The sequence below is a fragment of the Hylobates moloch genome, unplaced genomic scaffold (genome assembly GCF_009828535.3).
Source record: "Hylobates moloch isolate HMO894 unplaced genomic scaffold, HMol_V3 SCAFFOLD_2, whole genome shotgun sequence".
NCBI classification, from domain to species: domain Eukaryota; kingdom Metazoa; phylum Chordata; class Mammalia; order Primates; family Hylobatidae; genus Hylobates; species Hylobates moloch.
In genome coordinates, this window is record NW_026652277.1 from 168,744,171 (window position 1) to 168,761,141 (window position 16,971).

The 16,971-nt window shown below is 40.0% G+C and overlaps 1 protein-coding gene across 1 annotated transcript in view; it reads left to right on the forward strand.

Annotated features, from left to right (window-relative positions):
* PLG (plasminogen) overlaps window positions 1-11,062 on the forward strand; it is a 73,955-nt gene extending 62,893 nt beyond the window's left edge. Inside the window, exon 18 of the mRNA XM_058435732.1 lies at window positions 10,437-11,062. Within this exon, the coding sequence (XP_058291715.1) occupies window positions 10,437-11,062 (626 nt within the window). The remainder of the gene's footprint in view (window positions 1-10,436) is intronic.
* Window positions 11,063-16,971: the final 5,909 nt, after the last annotated feature.

Here is a 16,971-nt window from a genome sequence, read left to right on the forward strand (position 1 = left end):
TCCTTACACCTTATACAAAAATTAATTCAAGATGGATTAAAGACTTACATGTTAGACCTAAAACCATTAAAATCCTACAAGAAAACCTAGGCAATACCATTCAGGCCATAGGCGTGGGCAAGGACTTCATGTCTAAAACACCAAAAGCAATGGCAACAAAAGACAAAATTGACAAATGGGATCTAATTAAACTAAAGGGCTTCTGCACTGCAAAAGAAACTATCATCAGAGTTAACAGGCAACCTACACAATGGGAGAAAATTTTTGCAACCTACTCATCTGACAAAGGGCTAATATCCAGAATCTACAACGAACTCAAACAAATTTACAAGAAAAAAACAAACAACCCCATCAAAAAGTGGGCGAAGGACATGAACAGACACTTCTCAAAAGAAGACATTTATGCAGCCAAAAACACATGAAAAAATGCTCATCATCACTGGCTATCAGAGAAATGCAAATCCAAACCACAGTGAGATACCATCTCACACCAGTTAGAATGGCCATCATTAACAAGTCAGGAAACAACAGGTGCTGGAGAGGATGTGGAGAAATAGGAACACTTTTACACTGTTGGTGGGACTGTAAACTAGTTCAACCATTGTGGAAATCGGTGTGGCGATTCCTCAGGGATCTAGAACTAGAAATACCATTTGACCCAGCCATCCCATTACTGGGTATATACCCAAAGGACTATAAATCATGCTGCTATAAAGACACATGCACACGTATGTTTATTGCGGCACTATTCACAACAGCAAAGACTTGGAACCAACCCAAATGTCCAACAATGATAGACTGGATTAAGAAAATGTGGCACATATACACCATGGAATACTATGCAGCCATAAAAAATGATGAGTTCATGTCCTTTGTAGGGACATGGATGAAACTGGAAAACATCATTCTCAGTAAACTATCACAAGGACAAAAAAACAAACACCGCATGTTCTCACTCATAGGTGGGAATTGAACAATGAGAACTCATGGACACAGGAAGGGGAACATCACACTCCGGGGACTGTTGTGGGGTGGGGGGAGGGGGGAGGGACAGCATTAGGAGATATACCTAATGCTAAATGATGAGTTGATGGGTGCAGCAAAACAACATGGCACATGGATATATATGTAACAAGCCTGCACATTGTGCACATGTACCCTAAAACCTAAAGTATAATAATAAAAAAATAATAATAACAATAATTTTTCCCTATGCATATTCGATTTTCTCAACATCTTCCTTTCTCCAATGGTTTGAAATGCTGCTTTTATTTAGGGTGCATTGAATTTTGGACAACGCCTGCCAAGTTTTTCTACATCATTGACTGTTTCTGGCAAGGCAATACCCGTGATTTCAGGCAAAAGCATCACAAGGCCACCACAGATGGATGCCAGGATACCTATGGAATAGGGGAGAGGTGTTACTGCCCCCAGGAACACACACTGCCCCCTGGGCCTTCCCCCACAGGCCTCCTCACTGTGAAGCCACTGTGTTACTGGAGTAGCTCTCAACCACAGCAACCTCTACATCCCAGATCACTGCCTTGGCTCTCCTTCACCATGATTTCAAATGTTCTCTCCCTTCCTCAAACCCTGAGCTATGGACCCTGTAAACCTGACAGCCATGGGTTCTCTCACACATCTCACAGTGATTGACTGAGTGCCTTCTCGGGGTCCAACACCCAAGGCCTCCCCTCCTGCATCACAGGGAAACAGAAGTGCTGGAGGGGAGTCCCCTCTGTACCCGCTCACTGACACTGTCACTTACCTGCTCCTCTCCCTCCCATTCCACCTGTCACCTTACACTGGAAGAATTGTCTTGGTGTCTACCCCAGGGCCAGCGCTCACCTAGGCTTGTCTTTTTGGGTGCCTCACTATAGTGATTAACCCTTTCTCCAGTATCTTTAACCTATTGGGAGAAGCTTTCAAACACATTCAGATCTTTCTTGTTTGACCAGCCTTCTCTCATTTTCATCTCATCCTTCCATTACCATCCTTTCTTTTACTGTTCTTTAGAGCCAAAGTTCTTGAAAAGCCACCCTCTCCTATTTTCTCCACTTATTTGTATCCAAGTGGTGTGCTAGTAAATGCCTAACAACTGGCTTTGGACAATCAAGCCCTGATTGGCAGCATCTGCCAATGAGCATGGTGTAAATGCTCCCACTGTGGGCCCTTCAGTCTACTGACACAACATCCCTGCCTGTGCCACTAGGAAGAGATGCAGGAGCCCCACCAATGGGGCTTCCACCATAAAGATGCAGCAGACACAATCTCAGGAACACAGGTAATACTGAAGATGTAGTAGATGAATTAGAAACTGATGAATGTTGAGACTAAAATCAGTTCCCACTTTAAATGCATAGACATTAATGTAACACAACAAGAAACATGAAAAAACAAGAAGGTAAAATAAAACACCATCAAAGGACACAATAATTTCCCAGTAGCTGGTCCCATAGAAATAAAGATATATTAACAACCTGACAAAGATTTCAAAATAATTATTTGAAGAAAGCTTGGTAAACTTCAAGAAAATACAGAGAATTCAATAAAATCAGAAAAACAAAGAAGACCAAAATGAGAAATGTAATGGAGAGATTAAAACTGTTTAAAAAGTCAAACAGAATTTCTGAAACTGGAAAAATAATAAAGTGAAAAATGCAATAGACAGCATCAAAAGCAGAATTCATCATGTAGAATAAAAAATCTGTGAACCTGAAGACAGGTTATTTGTGAATATAGAATCGAAGGAGAAAAAAATAGTAAAAAAATAAAGTTTACAGGACTTATGAGGCAGCATGAAAAGCGCAAATATTTTAGTTATAAGAGTTCCTAAAGGAGAAGAAAAGGGTTAGAAAGCTTATTTTAAAAATAACAGAAAACTTTCTAAATCTAGGGAAAGATATCAACATCCAGGTCCAAGATGGTCAAAAGTCTCTAACTAAATTCAGTTCAAACATAACTACATCAAGACGAAGTCAGACTGTCAAAAATCAAAGACAAACAGAAAATCGTAAAAGCAGAAAGACAGAAGAAGCAAATCACGTATAACAGAGTTCCAGTAAGGCTAGCAGCAAAGTTCTCAACAGGTTCCATATAGGCCAGGAAAGAGCAGGTTAATATATTCAAAATGCTGAAGAAAAAAACTACAAACCAAGGATACTGCATTCACCAAAGCTGTGCCTCAGAAATGGAGATATCAAGTTTTTACCAAATAAACAAAAGCTGAGGAAGTTCATTAACCCCAGACCTGTCTTACAAGAAATGCTAAAGGGAGCCTGCAAGATGAAAAAAGATGCTAATTAGTAACAAAAAAAAAAAACCATAAAACTCACTGGTTAAAGTAAGTACATAGTCAAATTCATAATATTCAAATACTTTAATGGTGGCTGCATATATCTGTAATATGAAAGAATGAATCTCTTATATCTGTAGCATGAAGGTTAAAAGACAAAACTTTTTAAAATAATAGCTACAATAATTTGTTAAGGGATATATGCCATAAAAAGATGTACATTGTGACACAAAAAAATTTTAAATGCAGAGAGATGTGGAGTAAAAGCACAGAGTTTTTATGCAATCAAAGTTAAGTTGTTATCAGCATAAAATAGCCTGACATAATTATAAGACTTTTTTGTAAGCATCATGGTAACCACAAAGCAAAAGCATAACGTAGATATACAAAAGATAAAAAGGAATCAAAGCATCCCACTAGAGAAAATCACTTAATCACATAGAAAGATAGCAAGAGAGGAAGAAAGGAACAAAGAGTCTACAAAACAACCAGAAAGCAATTAACAAAATGGTAATAGTAGTCCCTTACCTATCAATAATTATCTTGAATGAAAATGGATTAAATTCTCCAATAAAAAGATATACAGAGGCTGAATAGACTAAAAACTAAGATCCAACTGTATGCTGCCTACAGGACACTCACTTCACCTATAAGGACACAAATAAACTGAAAGTAATGGGATGGAAAAAATATTCCATGCAAATGGAAACCAAAAGAGAGCAGGTATAGTTATACAGATTGAGTATCCCTAATCCAAAAGTCTGAAATCTGAAATAGTCCAAAATTAATAAAATTTTAAGTGCTGACATGATGTTCAAAGGAATTGCTCATTGGAGCATTTTGGATTTTGGTGTTTAGGGATGCTAAAACAGTAAATATATAATGTGTAATAGTAATTCTCACACTACTATAAAGAATACTACCTGAGACTGGGTAACTATGAAGAAGTTTAATTGACTCAGTTCCACAGGCTTAACAGGAAGCATGGCTAGGAGGCCTCAGGAAATGTACAATCATGGCGGAAGGTGAAGGGGAAGCAGGCACCTTCTTAACAAGGTGGCAGAAGGGAGTGTGAGTATGTGAAGGGGGAACTGTCAAACACATATAAAACCATCAGATTTCATGAGAACTCACTTTCACGAGAACAGTATGAGGGAAACTGCTCCCATGATCCAATCACCTCCCACTGGGTCCTTCCCTTGACATGTGGCAATTATGAGGATTACAATTCAAGATGAGATTTGGGTGGGGACACAGCCAAACCATATCATAATGCAAATATTCCAAAATAAAAAAATTTTTCAAAATTCTAAAACACTAAACCATATCATAATTCAAATATTCCAAAAAAATTCAAAATTGAAAACACTTCCAGTTTCAGGAATTTTGGATAAGGGAAACTCAATCTACATGAGGTAAAACAGACTTTAAGTCAAAAACTGTAAAAAGAGACAAAGAATATCATAATATAATGATAAAGAGATCAATTTGTTATAACAATTATAAATACTTATTAATATATATACCCAAAATTCGAGTACCTACGTATAACAACTAAAAAAATTAATAGATCTCAAAGGACAGCTAGACTGCAATATAATCATAGTAGCAGATTTCAATAGCTCCACTTAGCTCCACAGTAACAGACTTCAATAGCTCTAGAAAGAGAATCATTATGGAAACATGAGATTTAAACTACACTTTAGGCCAAATGGACCTAACAGAAATATATAGAACATTCTGTCCAATAGCAGTAGAATACATATTATTCTCAAGTGCACATAGAACTTTCTCCACAATAGATCATATGTTAGGTCACAAAACAAGTAAACAAATTTAAGAGGATTAGAATCATACCAGGTATTCTTTTCAGATTATAATTGTATGAAACTAGAAATCAATGACAGGAGAATATTGGAAAATCCACAAATACATAGAAATTAATCAACATGCTCCTGAACAGTCAATGAGTCAAAGAAGATATTAAAAGATAAATTTAAAAACTCAAAACTAATGAAAATGGGCACACTAACATACCAATAACTTACAGTATGCAGCAAAAGTGGTTCTAAAAGGGAAGCTTTTAGCAATAAACACATCAAAAAAGAAGAAAGATAACAAATAAGCAACCTAACCTCAAAAAAATAGACAAAGAAAAAAGAAAAGAAAAACTAACCCACAGTTAGTAGAAGGAAAGAAATAATAAAGATTACAGTAGAAATAGTGAAGTAGAGACTAGAAAAATGACAGAAAAAAAGAAATAAAACTAATAGTTGGTTTTTAAAAAGATAAAAAAATGACTTTTAACTAGATTAAGAAAAACAAAGAAGACTCAAATAAAATCAGAAAGAGAAGACATTACAATAGATATTACAGAAGTACAAATGATCATAAGACACTATTGTGAACAATTATATGTCAACAAATTGGATAACTTAGAAGAAATGAATGAATTCCTAGAAGTGAAAAACCTAACAAGACTGACTCAGAAAGAAACAGAAAATCTGAACAGACCAATAAGTATAAGATTGAATCAGTAATAACAAGTCTTCCATCAACAAAAAGCCCAGGACCTAATCATACCTGAATTACTGCTGAATCATACAAAACATTAAAAGGATTAACATCAATCCTCCTCAAACTCTTCCAAAAAGTTAAAGAAAAGGGAATGCTTTCAAGTTCATTTTATGAGGACAGCATTACGATGATATGAAACACAAAAAAGAATACTGTAAGGAAAGAAAATTACAGGCAATATCCCCAATGAACATATGTGCAAAAATATTCAACAAAATACTAGGAAACAGAATCCAACAGAACATTAAAAGGATCATTCACCATGATCAAGTGGGAATTGTCCCAGGAATGCAAGGATAGTTCAACATACACAAATAAATAAATGAAAGGATAAATGGATGATAAAAATGTGCATATACATATGTGTGTGTCTGTGTTATATACACATTGTTATATGTGTATATATATATATTCACATATAATATACACATTGTGTGTGTGTCTGTGTCTTATATACAGACACACACACACAATGGAATATTATTCAGCCTTAATAAAGAAGGAAATCCTGCCTTTGCATCAACATGGATGAACCTGGAGGACATTATGGTAAGTGAAATAAGCCAGACACAGAAGGAAAATACTGTGTAATCTCGCTTACATATGGAATCTAAGAAAGCTGAACTCTTAGAAACGGAGTAGAATGGTGATTACCAGGGCTGGGGAAGGGGGAAATGGAGAGATACTGGTGAAAAAATACAAATGTGCAGTTTTGCAAGATAAATAGGTTCTGGAAATCTAATGAACCGAATGGTGACTACAGTTAACGATACTGTATTGCATACTTGAAATTTGCTAAAAGAGTTGATCCTAAGTGTTCTTACCATGTACACAGAAGTATGTGAGATGAATATTTTAATTAGCTTGATTATGGTAATAATTTCACAATGTACATTTGTATTAAAACATTACATTGTACATCTTAAATATATACAATTTTTGTCAAGTGTGTCTCAATAAAACTGGAAAACATAATTGAAGAGTAATGAAAAAATTAAAAGCTATTATGTGTCAAAGGACATAATCAACAAAGTGAAAACAACCTACTGATGAAGCAAACCTATTGACAAAGGCCTGGTATTCAGAATATATTAAAATCTCTAGGCTGGGCTCAGTGGCTGACACCTGTAATCCCAGCACTTTGGGAGCCCAAGGCAGGAGGATCACTCAAACCCAGGAGTTCAAGGCAGCAGTGAGCTATGATTGGGCCACTGCACTCCAGCCTGGGTGACCGGGTGAGACCACCATCACTTAACCCATTTCTTGTTTAGAAAAAAAAAAGTGCAGCAGTGCAGCTCACTGCCAGCACAGTATTCTTTGGGCAAATGAGAAGAGAAATGGGGGAAAAAAAAAAGAAAAAAAAAAACTCTTAAAATTCAACAACAAAAAGAAAAACAAGAATGTAAAGAGACATTTTTCCAAAAAATATATATAAATAGCCAACAAGTACATGAAATGATGGTTAACATCATTAGTCATTAAGAAAATGCCAATAAAGTCATAATGAAATAAGACTTCATACGCATTAGGATGTCTATAATTTAAAAAATAGAGAATAACAAGTGGTGGTGAGGATGTAAAGAAATTAGAATCCTGTACATTGCTGGTGGGAATATAAAATGGTTCAGCCACAGTGGAAAATAATTTGGCAGTTCCTTAAAATGGTAAACATAGAATTACCACATGATCTAACACTTCTACTCTTAGGAATATAGACAAAAAAATTGAAAACAAGTACCCAGATACCTTGCATGAGAAGGTTCATAGCAGCACTATCACAAAAGCCACAAGCTGGAAACAACCCAAATGTCAATCAATAGACGAGGGGATAAACAAATTGTGGCTTATACAGCCACAAAAAGGAATGAAGTACTGGTACATGCTGCATGGCTAAACCTTGAAAGCAAGGGCTGGGATGGGGTCATGGAAAGTAACAGCTTACTGGGTACTGCATTGTATTTTGAGGCAATGAAAATGTTTTGGAACTGGATAGAGGTGGTGGTTGCCATGTACTACATAAAACTAATTGTTCACTTTAAGATGGTTAATTTTCTTATGAGAATTTCTCAATTACAAAATACCTTCCATGTATTGTTTCTAAGGATGATACTAGATTTCATTCAGTATCAGATAAAGAGATTCGCTCTGGCAAAATGAGGAAGTAATTTTTTTGAAAAAGGAAGATGTGGGATTCAAGAAATGGGGGATCAAATATCAGAGAGGCAAGGGGATCTTCTGGATGACAGTCCATGGAGATCCCATGACAGATGGACAGCAGGCTGGCCGCGCACCGAGGCCAGGCCAGGCCAGGCCAGAGCAGGGACGATGGCTCCTGAGAAGCTCTCTCTAAGAACATCGCTAGATGGCCTAATGGGTTTGGGGGCATATTGAAAAGGTTTATAAAACTGAGAATTTGGAGTAGAATTAGAAAAATGGCATAAAAGCTTACAGAAAAGAAAATAATGAATTCTAGGGAGAAATATAAGAGTATACTACATGCCTCAGTTATAAATAGCATTTTCATAGTCATGAAGAAATATGAACACTGAATATTTAACCAAAATTACAATTTAATTACATAATTATGTTAGGTACATATAGCAAAAGGATGTGTGTGTATATGTAGTATGTATGGTGTTTGTGGTGTGTGTGGTATGTGCACGATGTGTGTGTGTATGGTGTATGGTGTGAGGTGTGTACAGTGTGTGTGGTGTTTATGGTGTGTATGTGTGTTGTGTATAGTGTGGTGTGTACGTGGTATGTGGTGCATATGCTGTGTCTGTGAGTGTGTTGTGCATTGTGTCTGTGTTGTATGTGGTGTGTGTGTGCATAGTGTGTATATGGGATGTGTGTATATGTGGCATGTGTGTGGTGTGTGTTTTGATGTTGATGGTGCATTAAACGGAGTTAAATCCTAATATTCCCAGGTGGGAAGTCCATAGGTGTGTTAGTCGTTCTCACATTGCTATAATACCTGAGACTGGGTAATTTAATAATGAACTATGTAATCAGCTACAGAGTTGAGGGTGTGGAGCTCACCCAGGACAGCTGAGCTACTGGTGTAAAATGAACGGTATTTTTAAAAATGGCTATTTGTAGAATTAACAGAACTAGGACACCCCAATCAAGGGTTGATAAGAAAGGACCCCAGGGCTCTGTCTCAGCTCTCCTCGCCACAAGGTCTCCACGCCAGACCTTGCTTCTCTAAGGTCTCACACTTTCAGGGGTGTTGATGAAGGATATGGAGAGACCTGAAGCTCTGGGCGCTGTGTAGTCTGAGAAGAGAAGCTTCAGGAACGTGGGAACTGAGTGCAGATACCGGAGGGCTGTCATCCAGCAGAGGGAGTAGGTGACAACTGGCCTAGGGAGGGACCCTTATCAAGGCTACATTTGTTGATTGCCTTCTTTGTGTGGGGCGCTGCTGTGACTGCATTAAATTTCCACTTACCGAAATCCAATTTTGTGCACTTGCTTTCTACTCTTGTAGGAAAGACAACAGCGACAACCTCAAGCCAGTAATCTAGTCAAAGGAGCAATTCCCAAGTCACGACATGTGGGGAATTCAGATTCATCAGCACTCACAGAGACTACAGTGATTGCTGATAACGCCAACTTAATGCCCGGCCAACAGCATGGATCCTGACCTGCACTATTCTTGTGTGTTTAGAGAACCACAAAAAAGTGCAGTGTTTTCATTTTTGTTGCTTGTTTCACAGGTCTATATAATCTACTTTTTAAAGTCAAAAACGGTCTTAGTGATGGACAATAAAAGTATAAACTCAGTACAGTGCACAGTATCTTTTTCATATACATATGAATATATATACACTTTTACACATGTATGCATATGTATCATATGGGTCAAAACACTAGATGGAATGGAATTTAACTGAAATATCTTCCGGTTATTAAGCATATCAGCTACCTTTAAAGTATTAATTTTACTGTATTTATATTAATTATTGAAGCTTGAACTTCAGAATAGTGGAGGATAAAAGTTAAACATCACAAAAAGATCTCTCCCTCATTACTTCTTTAAATCAGAGAAAAGACATTTAAAGAGAAAACAGGAAGTATCTTCCCCACTCCACATAACTTATGAAGTAAGCAGCTAATTGATCATATTATAAAGAGGCACCAAATAAAATCTGTGTGTCTCAAAATATTAGGAGCACTGCTTCTGTGAAATCAGTTAAACACCCATATTGGTCATGCATTGAAACATATATTTTCCTAAGTGAATTCTCCACAATTCTGAAAATCAGTGAAAAGATCATCTCATGTTACTTCTACACAAAACCAAGCAGCGCATGTGACTCTCCATGTTTCAGGGCATACGCATCCCTTTCCACCAGGGATCAATGTGCCCTATGGGAAGCAACTTCTTGCCTTTTAAACCAGATTCAGTAAACAAAAATTGTTTTGTATAGCTGACATAGGATCACATCAATTGCGCGAAAAAAGTCAGTCTGTGGAAGGAAGGTTACAAAGTCAAACGGGGCACGTTAAGGAGGCGTAACCCATTACATTGGATTTTCTGCTGTTAGAATTTTTTTCGGGTCAGAAATACAGGTATTAGGACTCCCTGAACAGAGGAAGGCAGAGGGCGGCCTCCTGCAAAACATCTACCCTTGCCAGTTTCTAATCCAGGGTCCAGGGGCTGGAGCATCCGGGCTCCCCGTGCTTGCGCTAGGAAGCACAAACGCCCTCAACCCTCACTTCTCACAGGGCCTCCGACCCACCTACCTGGGGTTCAGCCTCGGAGCCAGCGGCTGGACGGAGCGGGGTCGCGCCCTGGAACACGCGGCGGGCGAGGAAGGAGAAAAGCCCAGCTGGCGGCGTAGGGGTGAGGGTCTTGCCTTTCCCAGCAGCCTCGCCCTGGCCATCCTGGCCCTGCGGGACCGTCCATCCCTCCGCCTGCCACCCCTCTGGCTCCCGCCCCCGCGTCCCCGCCCAGTGCCCGCGCCTTTGCGGAGCGCAGGCAGCCTTGGTCCGGTCCCGCGGGGTCCCTCGCGCGCTCCAGAAGCCTCAGTGTCCTCCGGGCGGCCACGGGCCAGCTGCGGCTCCTACCCTGGCGACCCTGGATTGCTCTCCCCATTCTCAGCCTTACCCCCCAACACTCCTTCCACCCCATATTTTGCGGCCTCGAAGGACATGAACCATCTGCTGGCTGAAGGCGCTTGGACCTGAAACCCGCGACGGGTTTTGGCAGCTGCACGCTCACTCCCAGAGAGGCGAGGGCGCCCGGCGAAGTGTGGGGTCTGCCGCCCCCTGCCGGTCTGGCTGACGTTCGCTTCTGTTTCCACGCTGCCCAGCAATGTTCCAAGTGGAACATTTCAAAGGCAAGGCTGAGAATAAATGCTGTTTACAAATTCCAGAAAAGAAAAAAAAAAATGTTGCTCTTCTGTTTAGCAAAAGGTTTTCCCAGACGAGCCAGCACTTCTGTGGGTTGTATTTAAATCTTAAATGCATGCGAGCTGTTGCCTGCAGGCGCTGGTATTGCCCAAGGCGGGTAGTTTCAGGACAGTGTCTCTGAAAACTCAAGGCTCTTGGAGGAAGCAGCCTTTCCATATAATGTAGCATAACCTCCCAGGTCCTGCGATTTACCCATCATGCAAAAGGAGCAAGTCTCTGCAAAACAGGGCTTTCAGAGAGTCTTTTGAGGAGAACAAAAATGTTGGAAGAGCTGATTCGTTGCCTATTTGTTGTTGACTTTGCATCTAAACTGATCCCTTAAAGGTGTTTATGGGTATGAACGATAAATAATGAAAAGGATCAAAATAGGAATGTTTCATTCACTTTAACCTGGCCCATGCAGTGCACTTCAGGCCCTAGACTCTGGTCTGAACTCTGCCATTTCTACCTTCCTTGGCTTTGTTTGCTTCAGACTGATCAGAGGTTTGATCAGAGTTCTGTGAATACAGTAGGTGCTCGATAAATGCTTATTCTGGTTATTGTCATTGATGCCTGTGGCAGTAACTGCAGACCGGCAGGCTCCGGCATCAACGAGGCGTGGGGCTGGAGGGCCTGGCTCTGGCATCCAACCCTGCTCCATCTGCCACAAAAGCTGTGTGACTTTGGGGGAAGTTATGAACCTCTGCTGAACTCTCTATGGGTAAAATGAGAGTGGCAGTAATAGCACCTCCCTCATAGGGTTGGAGTGAGGAGTAAATGAAATAACCTGTGTAAAGAACCCGGTATGGTGCCTTGTGTTGTGTAAGCTACTCATTGGACAGGGGACTAGTATCCAGAATATACAAGGAACTCAAACATCTCCACAGCAAAAAATCAACCCAATTAAAATATGGGCAAATGATCTGAATTATCAAAAGAAGACATTACAAATGTGCAAGAAGCGTACGAAAATGTGCTCAATATCACTAATCCTCAATGCAAATGCAAATCCTCAAATGCAAATTCTCAAATGCAAATCTAAACCACAATGAGCTATTGTCTCACCCCAGTAGGATGACTATTGTCAAAAAGACAAAAAATAACACATGCTGGTGAGGATGCCAAAAAAAAAAAGGGAACTTTTCTACACAGTTGGTGGGAATTTAAACTACTACAGTAATTCTGGAGAACAGTATGGAGGTTCCTCAAAAAACTACAGATAGAAGTACCTTATGATCCAGCAATCTCACTACTGGGCATTTATCCAACAGAATGGAGATCATTGTATCAAAGAGTCATCTGCAGCCCCAGGTTTATTGCAGCTCTGTTCACAATAGCCAAGACATGGAATCAACCTAGTTGTCTGACCACACATGAATGGTAAAAAAAATGAGATATATTCATACCATGGAATACTATTCAGCCATAAAAAAGTGGAATCCTATTATTTGCAGCAACATGGATGAAGCTAGAGGACAGAATGCTAAGTAAGCCAGGAGCAGAAAGGTAAACACTGCGTGTTGTCACTCATAATGTTGCCATAGGTGGCTAGTAAGGTATGAGCAGGGCAGAAGAGGGCTTCCCCCTACCACTGCCCCAAACACACAACAGGAGTGTTGCCAACCATTAGGTGATGGTCAGGTGGTAATTAACTGTCTTTCTAAAGTAATAATTGGTCACAGCTGGCACCAGTGAAAAGCAGTCTCCCAAGAGACAGAAAACATCTGAAACTGGTCATCAGCAGCTTCCCAATAAGATCTCAGAATTGGGTGGGTGGGGAAAAGGCACCTAAGACCCCGGAAGCATGCCAATGTATAAAACCCCCAAGTCCAAAGGTCAAAGCGCACACTTGCCTTTCAAGTCACCCGCTTGGCCCTATTCCAAGGGTGCGCTCCTTCCTTTCATTCCTGCTCTAAAGCTTTTTAATAAACTTTCAAATCCCGCTCTAAAAACTTGCCTCAATCCCTCCTTCTGCCGCATGCCCCTCAGTCAAATTCATTCTTCTGGGGAAGCAAGAATTGAAGTTGCTGCAGATGCATATCGATTTGCCGCCAGTAACAATATGTGGCAGCTAAAAAAGTTTATCTCAAAGAAGTAAAAAGTAGAACAGAGGACAGTAGAGGCCTGGAAGGGCGGGGAAAGGGGGAATAGGGAGAGATTTGTTAAAGTCCACAAAATTACAGCTAGAGAGCAGTAATATGTTCTAGTGTTCTATACCACTGTAGAATGAATATGGCTAACAATAATATACTGTAAAGTTTCAAGCAACTAGAAAGAGCATATTGAATGTTTCCAACACAAATGAGTGATAAACTTTGAGATGATTGATGGATATGCTAACTACCCCTCTTTGATCTCTATACACTATATGTATTGAAATATCTCTATGTACTCTGTGAACATGTGCAATTATTATTTGTCAGTAAATTTTTTTTGTCTTGATCTCGTAGAATGAGAGAGTAGAATGGTTGTTACCAGAGGGTGACGAGGGTAGTCGGGGAGAGGAGAATGGAGAGAGGTTCGTCAGTGGGTACAAAGATCCAATTAGATTGAAAGAATAAGTTCTGGTGTTCTATTACACACTAGGGTGACTATAGCTAATAATTATGTGTTGTACGTTTCAAGATAACTAGAAGAGAGGATTTGGAATCTTCTAATTAAGAAGAAAGGATAAATGTTTAAAGTGAGGGGTATGCTAATCACCCTGATTTGATCCTTATACAATGTATCCATGCATTGAAACATCACACTGAAAAAAAAAAAAAAAGAAACATCACACTGTACCCCATAAATATATACAATTATTATGTGACAATTATAAATAAAACTTCTAAAAGGAGCTTAGTACAGTGCCTAGTATATAGTGATTAGCCAATCAAGTATAGCCATTATTATTATTATTATTCCTTCCTCCCAGTGGTAAATTACAGTGCAATGATTAAAAGTAATAACTTGAGGCCCAGATATTTGCACTGGAACCTGGCTCTCCCAATTTCCATTGATGTAACTATGGGCAAGCGAGTTTCAATGCTCTGATCTATAAAATGGTAATGATAATAACAGAGAAAAATCTGGCGATTATATCATGGTATGGATAATTCATAGTGCTGTTTGTGCCTGGCACAAACCCACAAACCTACAATAAATAATAGCTAGTAGTAAAATAAAAATTCTAAGCAAGTGTATTTAGATTAACCACCAATGCTTAATTGCCCCCTGAGGTAATAATGTCTTTATCTAATTTCACCTTTCCATTTATTTGCTTATCGGAAGATTCATTCCTAGAGGAAGGCTGAATCCAGAGTGTCTGAGCTCAGCGACAGCTTCCCACATGAAGGTCAAGGGCTGTCTGCAGCCCCTGGTGGAATCCAGGCTGCCAACATCAGTCCTTCCACTTAGAGCAGTTCTTTTTTTTTTTTTTTTTTTTTTTGAGACGGAGTCTCGCTCTGTCACCCAGGCTGGAGTGCAGTGGCGCGATCTCAGCTCACTGCAGGCTCCGCCTCCCGGGTTCACGCCATTCTCCTGCCTCAGCCTCCGGAGTAGCTGGGACTACAGGCGCCCGCCACCACGCCCGGCTAATTTTTTTGTATTTTTAGTAGAGACGGGGTTTCACCGTGGTCTTGATCTCCTGACCTCGTGATCCGCCTGCCTCGGCCTCCCAAAGTGCTGGGATTACAAGCGTGAGCCACCGCGCCCGGCCTGGCTTTCTTTCCTAATAGTTTACAGAAGCAGGAGGCTGGTGAGGTCCCATGAACAGAAAGCTCAGGGGAACACATGACCACGTGCTTAGAAACAGTACCATTCCACAATGCCCACTAAAGAGCAATGTGATCATTCAACCAGGGAATTCTGTCATTCTAATCTCCAGGCCCTGAAGTGAAGGTTGTGTTTGCCATTCTCATCCTGGTTCCCAAGTAAAGGATATCTCTATTGACATCCAGATCTTCCAATCAGTTTCTCCTCTAACCTGTACAAACACTCCGGGTCCTGAGCACAAGGTGTCTGAAGAGCTGTGTGTTGCCAGGACTTGAGGAGCAAAAGTAGGAAGGCAGCTGAGAGTTAGGAAATACAGAGACTCTGAAGAGTTACACATGCAGGAAGATGGACAGAAACCCATTTCTGACCACGCCAGCCTTTCTGCCATGAAGGATTAACAAATACATGGGAAAAGTGTTTTTACAGGTTGGACAATAGACATGATAGGCCTAAGAGAATTGAGAAAGGGAATCAAAGGAGATCAACCCCATCATTAGCCTGGCATTCTGCCTAGAGACCCTTGTTGGACGGAAGGGCAAGGCGATGGAGCCCAAGCCGACCATAGCAGTCTCACTGAACTGAAGAGAGAGTGACTGAAGTTTGTGATGCCTCAGGTAGCTGAGGTGTTCTAGGCTAGCCAAGAATGAGAAGGGATTTGTGGAGAAAGGAGATCCAGGAATATGCATAGAAGTCTCCTCAAGGCTTTGGCTAAATAGAAAGCTGCGTATGCACAGGGAGAGGTTCCACAAAGAAAGGAGGATAAAGGACAGCTACCGGGGAAACAACAACTGCAGGGGAACAGTGAGCACAATGGAGATGCCAGAGCTCACATAGCACTGGGGGATATTTGAGTTCTGATCACTCTGAGAGAGACACCTCAATGAACATCTTGGGCATTCATTAGAAACCAAAGAAAGCCATATTTTGGGAGTAGGATCATTGTATTCCTAGAGTAAAGGCAACTCCAGAAACACTCAAGCAAACCTTTTCCCAAGCAACTATAAAAGGATCCAAATGATCTCCAAGTAAATTAACTGCCTTCCAGAAGAAAACTCAACCCCCCTTAGAGTTAAGGAACAAAGTCTAGTTGCTTAGTTATGTGGCTTCTTCTACAATGTGTGACCTCAATTAAAGATTTACCAGACACACAAGAAGCACTTACTGTGATCCATAACCAGGAGAAAAATCACTGAACACAAACAGACCCAGCAATGATAGAAATGACGGCATTGTCAAGAATATTTAAAATGTACCTATGAGAACTGTGTTCAGGGATATAAGGAAAACCTGACCACGAGAGAAACAATTGCAGAGTATCAAGAGAAAGAAAAAGAATTAAAGAGCCAAATAGAAATTAAAGAACTGAGCAAAGGTAATCTCTAATGAAGAATTCACTGGATGGCCTTATCATCACTTTAGACATTACAATAGGAAAAGTGAACTAGAAAATAATTCAATAAAAACTAGACAAACCACAGGAAAGACACATACACTCACACACACACACACACACACACACACACAGACTGAACCAACTAATCAACAGAGCCTCAACAACATCTATGAAAACACCCAAACATTTCATACACATGGTAAGCATGTCACAGAAGGAAAGGAAAGAGATATTGTGACAGAAATTATACTTGAAGCCATGATGGCTGACAACTTTTCAAATATCCAGAAAACAAACTCACAGAGTTAAGAAGCTCAATGACTCAGATATAGAATTCTAAAGAGGAAAACTCTGTGCTCTACTGGGGTACATCATAGTTAAATTGTCCCAGTTCAAAGCTAAGAAGAAAAATCATTTCTAGAAGCCAGAGGAAGGAAAGAGCCTTTAACGTAGAGGAGCAGTGACAAAAAAAGGGTGATGCCATCTCATCAGCAACAATGCAAGTCAGAAACCATGGAATCACGTCTTTAAAGTGACAAAAGAGAAACAGAAGATC